We start from the raw sequence: 15,020 nt of genomic DNA, 5'->3' as shown, positions 1-15,020 counted from the left end.
TCTCTGAAGACATGGACGTGAATGGTTTCATTCACAATGCGACAAAAATACATTCTGTAAAAGCTGTTACCTGATATTTTACTATTATTTTACACTACAAAAATAAAAGATGACAAAAGAAAGAAGAAAAAAGACAAAAATAAAACATGAGAACATCTTGTAAAACTCAGCTCAAGTCAGAAAATAGCATAACCTTCACAACGACAATCTCTATGTCTTTAATTCCCTAAAACATCATATTTAATCTTTCTGGAATAAAATTTTAGGACACTAAAAGGAAAAATAAGTGAAATCCAGCAAAAATTGAGCTGTAGATTACAAAATTAGTCCCAGTTTCCCTCATTTTTGCAAAATTCAAAAAATTTTAAAAATTAAAAATCCACAAAGACACAACTTGGAGATAAAAAGCATGTAAAAAAAATATATAATTCATATTTGATGTGCCTAAAAACAAAGCATGCTTATGATGGAATTTCTCTCATGTAGCATGTGGTGTCTTAAATCATCTCTAATTAACTACAAATGAAAAAGTATTTGATGGATTTGTAAACACACATACACAGAAGCAACAGCAAAAAAAGAGAAAAAGATTAACATACCACAAAACACTCAAGGAAGTAATGATAAAAGAAGTTTGTCCAACTGTACCTGTTCACAAAAACCTGAGTATGTGGATGCAAATATGTATGGAAAGCCAAGAGTGCCAAAACTTTTACATCGATGGTGGATTTTTCCCATGAAATGAAAAGTGCCTCCTGCGATATATTGTGAAAAATGTGCACATTTCTGTAACAACTACAAGCAGGGATTAATGACAGTAAGAAAATTGATATTTTAATTGTCTTATCTTTGTGCTTGTTATACTTTATAAAACCAATGAACAAGCCGACAAACAAAGACTTTGTTGTGTAAGCACAAAAAACCCCTTTATAATAACTTTATCTTATTTCAATGTTAAAGTCTCAACTCTCCACAATTACATCAACAGATAAGCAACAGAGTCTCGTGCCAGTCACGACCTTTAATCTACCGATTCTTGATCATAAGTTGAGGTTAAAACCACTTCAGGCTCTCTCCATTGTCTTACTAGTATTTTCTAACAGTAAAGGTTCAAAATAACAGCGTCTCAATGGACCCACCAGTGGTCAGTCAAATATCTGGACTTGCATCATCGTCATTCTTTAAAAAAAAAAACAGTATGGAAGAGGGAACACATGTCTTCCTGCTAAAATGAACAACCTGTACATTTACTAGTGTTGTCCCTTTACACAAAATAAAATTTAGACATGATTTAAAAAACTAATAAATAAACACAAATATAAACACATCTTATTCTTATACTATATTTTTAAACTCTTTCCATTCACTTGTGGCAGGTTCACTGTTTTACTGAGTAACACGGTAAATCTAAACACCACACAGCCCATTTTACAAAACAGCAAACAAGAATTTTAACATTGTGTCGATGGTGCTGACAATGCTAATTCCCTCTTGAATGTCTTCGTGGCTCAATCTGATTGTCTGTAAAAAGTCTCGTTGTTGCTGGCATAAAGTGGTGAATTGTACGCAGCCCAAAACACGATGCTAAAGACAAGCAGCTAAAAGGTTTAAGTGATGTAAATTTCATCATCAAAGGGAGAAGGCGAGGCCCCGTGTGGTCATCCAGGAGACACTACACTACAATGCCACAACTTCTATCAAAGTGGACTTGAATAAAATATAATAGGAACTATTTTCCATGTAAAAGCAGAAGAAGAAGCTTTGCTGATGCATCTTAAATTAACTTTTTATTAGTCACCTTAAATTAATGTCTTTTTATTTATTTCTAGCTGGGCTGGACTCTTAAACTGCATTTAAAAAAGCTGGATGTAGCTTCTGGGTCCATACAGAAGTACCTTAAATCTACATTATTTCTAAAAGCCAGTCGGGGGCAACTTCAGCAGTTCGGCTTTCTTGCCATGTGAAGTGAACACTTTTCTGATGACTTGGCTCAGTTGGTAGTTGCAGGTTATACTGAGTTTATGTGTTTTTTTTTTAAATAAGTTAATATGGTAAATTAGCTTCCTTGCTGCACTAATCAACTGTGACGTCACAATTTCCATCATTTAAATACAGTCTGTGATTGAACTTTACAGATCAGCTGGGATTTGGGATTGTTTGTAATTGTGATTATTTAATGTGATTATTGATTCAAGAATCATGCATTTATTTAATTTAATAAATAAATAAATAATTTTAAATATTTTAAATAGTTGTAGAGAATTGAATTGCTTTTGACTGCAAAGCAAACTCTGCTTTGTACCAACCTGCCTTTCAGAGCTTCTAGCCTTTCCTAAACCTTGTCATAATTTACTTCTACAGAAATTGTATTGACCAAAGTAGCTCTTTTCATCGTCTTGGCTCCATCTCCAACACTTAATCCAATTATCTTGTTTTTCCTAAATGATATTCAAAAGAATCACTCAGCCCTACTATCCCTATGAAACGTATAGTTATTTGTTTTAAAAGTAGATCTTTTAAAGTGACATTAACTCCACGGTTTACTCTGTTTATAGCTCTAACATTAGCAGTAGGTTCACTTTAGAAATCAAAGGTTATCAAACCACTCATACGCAACAAACAAATAAAAACAGCAGGGTAGAAACGGGAATAAGGAATGAGCTAATGAGACTAAAAGGAGAAAGAAAAATTGATTTACATTCATCAGATGGACACAAACTCAGATAGAGTTAAGTGAATATATGTAAAATCGTTAGCTTCATAGCATAAGTGCCTAAGTCATTTTTTTGTGTTTTGTGTTTCAGACGGACAGGATGATGCAGCAGTGGTAGGGGAGTAAAGTTAGGCAAAAATCTCAATTTGACCAAAAAATGACTTAGGCACTTATGCTATGAAGCTAACGAAATACTACTTCGTTTTTGGAGAGTGAAGTGCAAATGCAATTAATTTTTTCATACTTTAGTGCTTGTAGCACAGGGCGTTTATACTATATCATACCTGCTGCTTAAATAAACAAAAAAGAGACTTCTCCAGGCACCGATTGCACTACTGTAGGATCTACTATATCCTTTCACTGTGCTAAATATAGAGACTGAGCGTTCTTATATATATATATATATATAGCACAACAGCAGACATGGCAAAAGGAAAGACTGATAATGATGTTGGAGCTGTCAGGTGGAGCAAAGAAAGCCAAACCTGGTCCCTCCTTTTGTTCTCCTTTGTATGTGGCACTGTAGAAGTTTTGAAAACAGAAAGATATGTAATCTGATAATGTATCTTGGTCAAAGGCAAAATACTGTGTATTCTGATCTCATCATCATCTTCATCAAGCTTCATCTTCTTTTCTTAATATGACTCTAATGTGCAAAAATAAAATCTAGGATATTGTCAGGACCCTGCATACATCCAACCTCCAGACTTTGTCAGTGTGGTCCCTGACATGCGGATGATCCCAGCATTGTTGTTTTCAGACCAAAAACAGCAAAGAAACCAAAGAAATAAAAACCCCAAAATGTCAGAGCTCTGAGTTTGAGGGTTTACCAAACCCCAGTGCCACACGGCTGTTTATTATAATATATAACGAACGTAAGACAGCACTTTGCAATTTTTGAAAACAGCCACAAAATCATGTTTTTTGCCATGCCTGGATCTATGTGCTTGAATCTGATTGGCCTACATGCTGTCATTTCTGGATGGAGCTGTTTTATGTTGCATGTGTCTGCATTAGTTCTGTGAAAGACCACGACTGCAATTAAAAAGCTATTAAATGATTCAGCACTGTGACACTCGTCTGAAGACCAGCTTTTGCATGACAGTCCACCTTTCTGTGGTAAAATGAAACTAAACGCAGTGCTGTTCAGCTGTAGATTTATGAGCAGTAGAAAATTAACACACTGCTTGTTTATTGAGCTGTCACAGTTCATCTTGAGCGCACGATTACGAGCCTTTGCTCTGGTATCTCAGGCTGATCTCCACTGCACCAACTCAGCCTTACAGTCAAGCTGTTGCCTTTGACTAAACGGCAGGAGTCCCAACTTTGCTTGTCTCACCCTTTCTGTAATTCCGGCCAGTGGAAGTGCTGGATCGGAGCCTGAAGGAGCACAGTACCTGCCACAGTTTTATCCCTAAGCACAGTGGGAGAGGGAGAGCTTCAGCAGTCCTTCTGTGTGCATCTTGTAGAGGAGTTTAAACTCGGCTGGCAGCTGGTGGGACTCCTGCCACTTGGTGGTGAATTTGGTGCCCTTCTTGTCGTAGTAGTGGTAGGGGAGCTCTTTGCCTGTGTTCGGGTCCCAGCCAAAGGGCCAGAAACCGTACAGGTGGATCTGGTCACACATGGAAGAAGCCAGCGTGTACATCAGAATGCCTGTGCTCAGGCGCTTCGGCGACAGCTGCTTGGTTTTCCAGTAGCTGTGGAGTATGAATGACAAGAGACTGGTCACAGATTAAATTAATAATTCAGGCACTCACAACTTTATTTATTCACTCTTAAAGTGAATTATATCACTTTTACTATTAAACACTTGAAAAATGCTATGACCTAATAACTAAGTGGCAAATAAATGCAAAGCGATTATTAGAATTAAAGAATATTAGAATCAAGGATTTGCAACAAACCACTGAGTTTATCTGTGACATGTTCCTTGTACTTTTTTTGCAATGTTTTTGCTGTGTTTTGATCCTTTTTAGCATCGACTTCCTGCTTTTGTTCCTAGTTATTTCCCCCTTGTTTTGAACAGTTTAGGCAAAAACCTGAATTTTGGTAAACGGAGATAAAGGAATATCATCCTGTCCACTTTTGTCTGCTTTTTTCTAGAGATCATTCCCAAAAATTCTGAAAATAGGACTCTATTGATAGGACATAATCTGCTGAAGCTTTAATGTGGCAGTTTTGCTCTGAAGAATCACAAAAGGGGGAAACTCTCCAAACTGGCCTAAACAAAAGCGGCTTCAAGAGTCCTTACAGCGCTGAAAGCCGTCTGAGCTGCTTAAAAGTGGTAATTCTTCCAGAGCAGGTAGACTTAATGGGATTGGTAAAGATTAGACTACTGTACGGGCAGCCCTATTCTGCCACTACAACACTAAGAACCCAACTTAAATCCCCCTCTCTCCACACACACTGTTACAGCTGTGTGCCATACCTTTCACTAAATAGCTGTTTCCTTATAATCCGGCTTTGGAGCCTAAATCTCCTCTTTTGACATATAGAATACAGCTCAATACAAAACAGCCACGTGACAGCCAGTTTCTACTAGTTTGTTTAAACAGGATTGAGGTGGATGAGGGACATTTAAAAACACAGACAGAGAGAAAGCACAAATAGCTACAGCCTTTAAATGCTAAGAGACAGGGACGACCAAGCTAACCGGGCGGAAATGAAATCCAGTTGTGTGCATGTCCATTTTTAACAAGCAGAAAGCACCGAATTTGATCAGCTGTTAATCTTAATGAGCTATGCAATAAACTCAGAGACTAATTCAAGTAGTGGGTTGGACCCCATTTTACCTTCAGAACTGCCTTAATCCTTCATGGCATAGATTCAAAAACATACTGGAACCATTCCTTTAGATTTTAGTCTATATTGATCTACTAACATTATCGATAATGTGAAACCCTAGAGATGGTTGTTTGGAAAAAAAATCACAAATCAGCAGTTTCCAAAATCTCAGAGCCCGTCTGGTACCAACAGCCATGCCACGTTCAGCATCACCTGAATCACCTTTCTTCCACATTCTGGTGCTCAGTTTGAACTTCAACAGGTCACTTTGACAACCTTATGAAATGTGAGTATCATCATAGGTAAAAGGTAAATAATTACCAATGACAATGACAAGACATATTTAGAAAAAAGTTATCTAGTAAACCTAATGTTCACGTTGATGATGGAGATTTCCTTGTCAAACAAATCAATTACCGTAAAGACCAAAATCCAGAAATTAATCTATCAGCCAACAACCCTACTGTTGTCCAAAAACTATTAAAGTCATCAATAAATTGCGTTGTTGGACTGAAGAACATGTTTCCTTATTACTGTGAACACAAATATGTACCCTAGAACAAAATTTGTAAAAACTCAGCTACAACCTCAGAAAATAAAAGGCCAAAACTGCAGTTCATCTAACGGCCACTGGGGGGTTATATTCAAAAACAAATCTGTCCACACAGACTCCTGACTTAAAACCATCCCCCTATCTTCTTAACCATTTATTCCCTTCAGGATACTCCACACAGAAATGATGGCCAGTCCTAATTTGGCCAGTCTTGGCCATCAGGGTTGCCTCCTTATGCAGCTCTGTTCCTCTTCCGGCTTGGCTTTTTGAAGTCTTCATTAATGTGAAACTAAAGTTGTAGAGTTTTTGTTTTTATAACACAATGAAGACAATACAGTGTACGTCACAGACATACAAATATAAGTGCAAATTCCTCATCTGGAAGAGGTCCAGAGGTGCACAGGGAGAAGACACTGAAGAGGAGATCAGCCAAATTTATATTAAGTATGCATCTTTATTTTTAATGAGTAGAGTTATAAAATGTTTTACTGCTACTAATGACATAGTGATCACATGTGGAGATGTGGACTGATGACATACTAGATATTAATGATTTAACACCTGAATGTACTTTAATAGTCTGCTTTTTCTTACTTGTTGACATATTTCATGATGTTTCCAGGCCAGGCGAGCTGGACCTTGAGCTGACCTTTATGCTCCACAAAAAAGTCCACCAACGTTCTCGTCACTGTGGCCGACGTGTGGAAGAAAAACGCTGGGATCCACAGAATGGCGCCATCTAGCTTCTTCAGGCTAAGGAAGAAGTTATTTCTGTCCTGCACAGTTAGTAAGTTGTTATAGTATTTCTCCAGGATACTGGGGTTAAAGGTCGTCATGTTGGTGCGACGCCCAACATCTTTTTTAAAGATCTCAGTCGGCGCAAAATTGCAGCGGAAGACAAAGTCGTATTTCTCAATCTGGGGACCACAGCGTGAGCCAGTGAGGATACCACTGTTGCCAATCACAGCACATACATTATAGTGCTTGTTGAGGATTGGTGAGACCTCCGGGAGGAGAGAGCGAAAGTTGTCACTGATGGAGAAGACGTATTTGTGGCTGGAGTAGTCATAATGCATCAGCTGACCGATTCGGACTGAGTCTCGAGTCAGCGTGAAGTTGTGGGGTATGTCGATGTACTGAGAGATCTCCTTCCTGCAAGATGGAAATATATTGCCTTGTTGAGATTTTTTTTAGCTACAACAGACAACACAGAGAAAGTCAGCCAGGTAGAACACTACAAAAGCATGTGCAGTGAAAGTGTGCTGGGAGTTGTTCCAGGTGGACAAAAATAAATAAACAAGACAAGGTGATGGCAGTAGGACTGGAAGCTGATATGTAGTCGATCTTCAGGAAGAAAGGCTCTCCTCCCTCCACTTTGCTGGCACCAGAGTTCTTACCCTGTATCTTGTATTTGTGTGGGCACATTGAACTCTATTTTGACACAAATAGATTTGGGTCTGATAATTGGTGGTAACCATAGATAGTATAAAAGATGGATGTAGCTACATGATGTCAACCACAGTTCCAAAGTCCTGCTTTGATGGCTCTATCTGAGTGTTTTCATAATGACCATCTTTGTCTTTTGAAGCCAAATGTGAGAAGCAAGAGGCAGATATGATTGTAGGATTGCCTTGAGTAACCTAAATCTGAGACTATTATTTGACTAAGCCCATAAACTCATCAAGAAACTATTTACTGAGGTCAGGTTAGAAGGCCAATTTCCCGGAGACTTCTTATCAAAAATCTTTCTTGCAACCACAGGTATTGCCCCCTGGTGGCCATTAAAAAGAATCTTAAGAGGTTTAAGGTATATCTTCATTGGCTGATAGCGAACTCTACTAAACAGTTAGGAGTCTGTTGAGAAAAGTGCCTTCAGTTTTAGAGCAGGAGGATGTATTTTAAAATGTGACTAAACACTTAACTGACTTAAGTGATGCTCTAACTTCCGACTTGAAACTTCTTTAGATTAGCATCAAACTTCTGGACTTTAATGTGACTCGCTATGACTACACATAGCTTGGACTTGTATGTTTTTGTATTGTAGAATATAGGTCAGTAGCAGCCCTATCCACAAAGAAAAATCTACTAGATGAATTTTAAGTTCATGCTTTTATTTAGCAAAAAATATCTTGCACTAATCCAGAAGAGTTTCAAAATGGTCCACAATCAGTAAACAGAAGTGATACTGGGCTCGGATTCAGTGAAGTGTTTCTGAACAGCTACCCAAAGCTTTCACTAACACAAAAAATGTGGCAAACTTTTTCACAACTAACACTTGCTGTTGGGAGTGCTAAAAGCATGTTAAGCTTTCAAGACCATCAGAAACCAATGCAGGAGACAGTTTGTGTGTGTGTGTGTGTGTGTGTGCATGTGTGTGTGTGTGTGTGTGTGTGTGTGTGTGCGTGTGCATGTGTGTGCATGTGTGTGTGTGTGTGTTCTACCTCTGCTGGTTAAAAGCAGTGCTGTTGTGCCTCCATTTAGATGAGTTCTGCAGGTCCTCGCTGAGAGCGTTGGTCAGAGAAGTAAAAGCTGGATCCAAATACTTCATCGCCAACTGGGAGCTGCACAGAGGAGGCAGAGACATGTCAATTAACTTGGTCCTCTTTTTAATAAAAGTAAATCATGCAGTTGCACTTAGAAATATTTTATGAAGCATTTTAGCTTTTTGGTAAACCATTAAGCAGCTTTGAATATCATCAAATGGACATAATAACAAAAAGTCAGGCAATCAGGCAGGTTTTGAACAAGCCAGGATATAAACACATTTTTATTTGGTAGTAAAAACTGTGGCTTAGTGGCTTCTGAATAAAACTAGAAACTGTACAATAGTACAGCAACAGTCTGAGAATAAATATACTAAATACACTTTTAGTGTGTCAGAAATATTCATCCTGTGCATATCTTTACATGAAGTCAACAGGCGTGTTTTTTAAGAATAAGCTAATTATTAAAGAAATCTTTTTTTTTCAAACATGCATATTTTACTGGTATGAGTGCCCAAGTGTTTTGAGATTTTTTTTTTCATATAGCATTTAACACTTGCATGCTGGTCAGCTTTGTGCTCTGGTGGGTCCTCAGCACCATTCAGACACCGACAAGTGCCTTGAACTGCAGCTGGCGACTGTAAATGTTGTTCTGTTCTGGAGAGAGAGTGTCCAATACCACCAACTACAGAGTGTTGCCCAGTGATCCATAAAAGGTAAGGAGCTGATGCCACTACACTGAGCTCACCAAAGCTGCAGAGCAGAACATGGATTACAGTCACTAGCAGCAGTCCAAAGCGGTGGAGTTGGAGCCCATCCAGAGAAGCAGCTTCTTGCACTGTTATGTCGTTATGTCTTCTTGCACAAAGTATGTGAGGTGTGATCAGAAAGTTCTAAGGTAGTCAATAAAAATCAAATTTGAACAATCTTTCCATCAAGGTCAGCATGACTCCTTCTACAATAAGCACTTGATTTCTTCCACTGTGTCAAAACTTTAGTCATTCCACTTTTATTTGCATTTTTAAGAAAGTTTAAGAAAGATGAAGTTGTAGGGAGGCAAATCTGGCCAGTAGTCCAGTTAATGAGTAGGGACTGCACTGATATGGCCAAGCATCTTTTGATCGCACCTCGTGCATGCAGCATGCATGCCAGCCTTTCTTGCTACAGCCACAAATACTCAATGATATTTAGTTGGGCAAATACCTGGAACCAAAAATGCTGAATTGTTTAAAAACCTGTCTGATTGTCAGCTGGTGTTTTTTCACAACTTCTTTACAGTGATGTTTTAATAAAAGTAACAAAAACAATATGGCTAAAACTATTACATGAAAATATAAATAAGACAAGAACTGTAGATGGGAACTCTCCATTCATAAATCAGATTTTGTCTTTTTCTCCACAAAGCTAAAATGCTTCCAAAAGAAACTTACAGAAATGTGCAAGACTTTAAAGAGCCATTTTGCAAATATCTATCATTCTGTTCATTTGGAAATCAGCTGCAGTGAAAAACAGCTCATTCATTTACACTCAGCTCAATGTAAATGCAGACTTTCAGTCTCTTTCCTGCATGCGAATCTGGTTTAGTCAAAGAATAGACTCTTCGGGATTCTGTGGAAAAATGAGCAATAAGGCCAAACAGTTGCATCAACTCTGTCCATCTTAACAAGTTATTCATAGTGACATTGAGGAAATATTGACTGTTCAGCCTAATACAGTTTCATTCACTGTGTCTGTGTTTGGGATGCTTTTAAAACACTAATTCACATCAATGACAAAACAAACGTGTTAAGATGAACATTTTTATTTGCAGTGCAAGAAGGCTCAACTTTAATTTCTCGGTAATGATAATCGTCCTGAACATTTGTAATAAAACCTCGACTCAACAAAGAGATTCATCAGGTAAGTATTTTAAAAGAATTTCTATACACCGGGTTTTTGCAATGAAAACTCGACATTTTGTATATAGTGAATTAAGCCTAGACTAAAACAAAAATTCAATGAAGGTCTCCACTGGAAAGTTTTATTCCAAGGCTTAATCCCTGTCTGGGAAAACTGAGTCATTAAGACTAGTTTCCTGCCACAGACTAAACTTCAAAATGTCAAGATTTTAGGTCTCTAGTATGACATAGGCAAATAATAGTTGATCAAATACTGTTTGAAGTCCTTGATGTTTATCCTCCATGAAGAACCAGGTTCGTGCAGGTGACTGCATTAGGACAGTCCAGAAAGCAACAGAGGTAACTTGGACTGTCCTACCAGGCAAGCCAGTAATGACTGGTTGCTAGGGAAAAATATGCACTCCCTGACCAGTTGGCATGGAGTTTGCTTGAGATTTTTGAAAGTCTATAGCTGTGTCACAAAACGTAGGCCGCATCCTTCGGAGGACCCAGCCTGGGCCGGGTCCTTCGAAGACCGAGAAGGCCGGAAGTGCAAGGCTGTGAAATGGGACGGTCTAGCCTTCAAAAAAAATTACATTTTTAAGTTATCCGAGTGACTTATATATCATGTTTAACCTGAGTAGTGAAAGACAGCAGGGTCTGAAAATGATGAAGCTGGGAGTCCGCTGCTCTTGCCGGCTCGAGTGACCATTGAACCCCCCGGCTAGCTATCAAGCGGGTGGGTAACAGACGTCTCCGAAAATGTCGGAGCACTTTTGCAAATATGCGATGTCTTGATAAACCAAGCAGATATTTGAAGTTTACATGGCTACTTTCTCGTCTGAAAATATGTTAAAAGTTTATTTTGTGACCCAGAAAGAGTAATAAGAGTAATATTAAAACTTAGTAGCGGCCGCCATTGTTGGAAACTGAAATTGGCTGAGCCGTGCTATTTATTCTGGGATATGGTGGGCCACGAAGGACGCACCCAACCCATCCTTCAAATTTGGGGAAATGAAGGACGCATTTGTGAGCCGTATTTGAAGCAGTCGACGAATTGTGACAGCCTTCGTCGCCTGGCTGTCACGTAATTGGCCTTCAAATGTGGCCTCCGAAGGATGCAGCCTACGTTTTGGGACACAGCTTATGACTGCTTTCTTCACTAGCAGATGGTTGCCTGTAGTTTGAATGGAAGACACCAACCTGTCTGCAAACACTTGCCAACTACTCTCTGAGCAGCAGTGAAGCTAGACAGTGCAACACAAGATTTCCACAGCAGGTAGCTCTGCATATTTTTTTGTTAGACTTTAAAACCAGATACCCTTTCTGACATAACCCCAAAGGTTATAAAAGTTATAAAAGTTGGCATCTTTCATGCAAACTACAGGCAACAATCTGCTAGCAACTAAAGCAATCATAACGAAGTTCTTTGCCGCCACCTAGTCACTTGCCACCAATTAGAGAATGCACATTTTCCCCTAGTGAACTGGTGGCTCGGCCTCTATTATGTCTGTGCAACTCAGGCGTTGCTGTAGCATCTGATATTTTTGCAGACATTTTTTGCAGTTTAGGAGTTGAATCTGAATCAGCATGAAATACAATTTTTACCATTAAAGCTCTACAAACTGGAGGTTGGAAAGGATCTAAGCTTGTATGTAAGACTTCTTATTTTTGAATGTATTTAGCTGTGTATGCTCAAATTATAATGCTCACAGATTACAATGAAATGCTGAATCATTTTGCAACCTCTGCTTAAACTGAGTAAGGTTACAATATACAAATATACATCTAATTTATATATATATATATATATAAAAATGTACCCATATATATATAATATATAAAATGTACCATGTATATATATATATATTTATGTATATATATATATATATATATATATATAGATATATATAGATATATATAGATATATAGATATAGATATAGATATAGATATATATGGTACATTTCTTCATGCCATGTCAAATTCAGCACCACAACATTAACAGGGCTCAAGTGAGCATTCGTGATCTTAATTTTGATTTGACTTGAAAGATGGTAAGTAGGCTGGCAGGTCAAGCTTTAACAGCAGTCGACTGACATACATATACCCATTTAATACATATGTGATTGACATAAATCCGGATATAAAAAAAGAAAGGCTTGCACTGCATCCTTCCGTTTTTAGCATCAGCACTCTTTATTCACCTCAGGTCGGGTTTGCGAGGTGGCCTCTCACTGCAGGAGGGGCGTGAAACAAAAAGAAAAGATAAATAACTCACTCGTTCTTCATTGACATTTCAAATGACACCCACCACTTTGGAGCTGGAGACCAGGCATGCAGAGGCTATAGTGCATTTCAAATACTCACCGCAAATCATCTAAATGGCTCAACAGCACATTTATAACTGTGACAGCAGTATCAAAAATAAGAAGACCTCCAATCATCACACACAACAAAGTACAGATTTAAACAAAATATTTTCACTGTAATGGGAAAGTGAAAACAGGCATTTTCAATCAAGAACAGCGGTACTTTTTTTTTTCTAAGAAACTTCCGCATTGGCAAAATGGATCGGTTACAAGAGTCTGAAAGATGTTTTTAACCCTCTGATGTTTCAGCGAGTACAACTAAGAGGCTGGTGGTACATGTGGTTTTGAGTGAGATAGCTCTTGGTTGAGATTACATCACATGTAGAGACTATGCAAAAAAAGAAAAGCTCCATAACTATAGCTCCCTGCATCTAGCTATGTTTGTTACTGTATACGAAGCAGGTGATTTGAGAGATAGTTTGAAACCTTGAGATTATTTATATCTTAACAAAACAGCTCATCAGCATGATTTACTTTCAGAAGCTGTGGCATTGCTTTCATTCCTCTTCAGAAAGAAAGCAATGAGAAACTAGTGACATTTTCTTCCTGATTAAGATATAACAGCAAAGATAACTAATATCATTTGAATTGTAATATTGATTGGCAGGCAGAAAGTCCATGACATGGACTAAAACCTTCTCCATCCAATATGGCTGCACAGTGATCAGAGCAATCACCAAGTTCCTGATGATAAATTAGGGCTCACGCTGCAACAACATGACAAGAAACTTGTCCACTAACAAACTGCTTTCTTTTAAAAATGCTGCTCTGCTCCACATCTAACTCACTCTGAGCGTAACCTTGGCCTGCGATGGCAGCAAGCGAGGGGGAAAATTATTACAGGCGGGAGGAAAATGAATGCGGCACTCGTGTTGTAAATCAAATCAGCCAAGGACGGCCGGCCGGCCTACAGAGCCCTCATCAGACCTGCGCTGTTTGAACATCGCACATGACCCAACATGTCGGACAGCAAAGATTTACAGATTTCTGTGGAGCTCAGCTGCACTGTCCCTACTAAAACCTGCTTCTTCTTCCTTTTTTTTTTTTTTTTTAGCACAGGTGATTTCTGCCATCAGTCTTTGTGAAAAGCAGCTCCTGATGTTTTCTGTTCATATTCTAAGATAAATGACTGTCTGCTGCGTGACTGGACAGAAAAATGTCAACACCTTTTTAAGTGCATTAGACTGTGGTTCATTGTTTCACACACACTTGTATATTTGGTGACTTTTTTATCATTCTTTCTTAGTTATATTTTTATCCATCAGGTCTGTCAATCAGTAGCTGCTGACCAGCCATCCCCGGTCCACACCAACTGCTGGCCAGGCCACTGTTGTGGTAGTCCTCGATATCATCCAGGTTTTTGTTTGCTACTTGTATGGGCTCTAGTTCTCCAGTATTGGTGTGAAATGACAATTTAGGGCAGCTGTGGTATAAACTTTACATTTGTTGGTGGTTTAATGAATGTGTTAAGCACTGTATACAGGAGACCCTACGGTGGCCCCTAGAGACAAAGCATGTACAAACTCCAAAACACATGCAAACCCCCGAAACACGTACAAACTCCAAAATACTTACAAACTCCAAAACACATGCAAGCTCCAAAACACATACAAAATACAAAACACTTACAAACTCCAAAACACGTGCAAACCCCCGAAACACGCGCAAACCCCAAAACACATGCAAATTCCAAAACACAACGGAAGTGCTCCAGGACGCTAGGGGCAGTGTTGAGCTTTTGTTACCTAGTAACTACACAAGCCAGGAAGTACCAATGACCGGATTTGGGGTCTGCAGCCTTAAAGGCCGCATTTTAAGGCCGATTACGTCACAGCAACACGACGAAGGCTGTCCCAATTCAAAGGCTGCTCGAAATGCGGCCCTCAAATGTGTCCTTAATTCCCCTGAATTTTAAGGATGGGTCGGTGTAGACTTCATGGCCCAACATATCCCAGACTTCATGGTGCGGTGGTGGTGTGGATAATTTTGCCAGGAAAAAAACGGCGGAAGCGGAGCGGAGGAAGAGTAAACTTTCAGAAGTAAGTACTGAATATTATGTCACTTATTTATGCGCAAATATTTTTATAATGAAGAACATTAAAACATTACTGTTGGCCACATGTCGGGAAAGTTATGTGACATTAGCGATGTCTGTACTAACTTGGTTTTAAAGCCTTTACTTCAAAATATACGCCGTTCAATAGCTGACTTTAATCTTACAGAGAATCTGATGATTTTAT

The 15,020-nt window shown here is 38.7% G+C and overlaps 1 protein-coding gene across 2 annotated transcripts in view; it reads right to left on the bottom strand.

Annotated features, from left to right (window-relative positions):
* Positions 1–3,573: 3,573 nt before the first annotated feature.
* The window catches only part of st8sia3 (ST8 alpha-N-acetyl-neuraminide alpha-2,8-sialyltransferase 3), an 18,072-nt gene continuing 6,625 nt past the window's right edge, over positions 3,574–15,020 (bottom strand). The window contains exons 2-5 of one of the 2 annotated variants that reach the window (XM_005944379.3): positions 12,616–12,645; positions 8,492–8,611; positions 6,645–7,202; positions 3,574–4,410 (exon numbers count right to left, since the gene is read on the bottom strand). In XM_005944379.3, the coding sequence (XP_005944441.1) occupies positions 4,128–4,410; positions 6,645–7,202; positions 8,492–8,611; positions 12,616–12,645 (991 nt within the window). In that variant the 3' untranslated portion in view covers positions 3,574–4,127. The remainder of the gene's footprint in view (positions 4,411–6,644; positions 7,203–8,491; positions 8,612–12,615; positions 12,646–15,020) is intronic. The other variant, XM_005944380.3, reaches the window with a different exon arrangement.

This window comes from Haplochromis burtoni, unplaced genomic scaffold (genome assembly GCF_018398535.1).
Source record: "Haplochromis burtoni strain Fernald_Lab_line unplaced genomic scaffold, NCSU_Asbu1 Contig_382, whole genome shotgun sequence".
Lineage (NCBI taxonomy): Eukaryota > Metazoa > Chordata > Actinopteri > Cichliformes > Cichlidae > Haplochromis > Haplochromis burtoni.
This window is presented reverse-complemented; position numbering and strand designations above follow the sequence as displayed.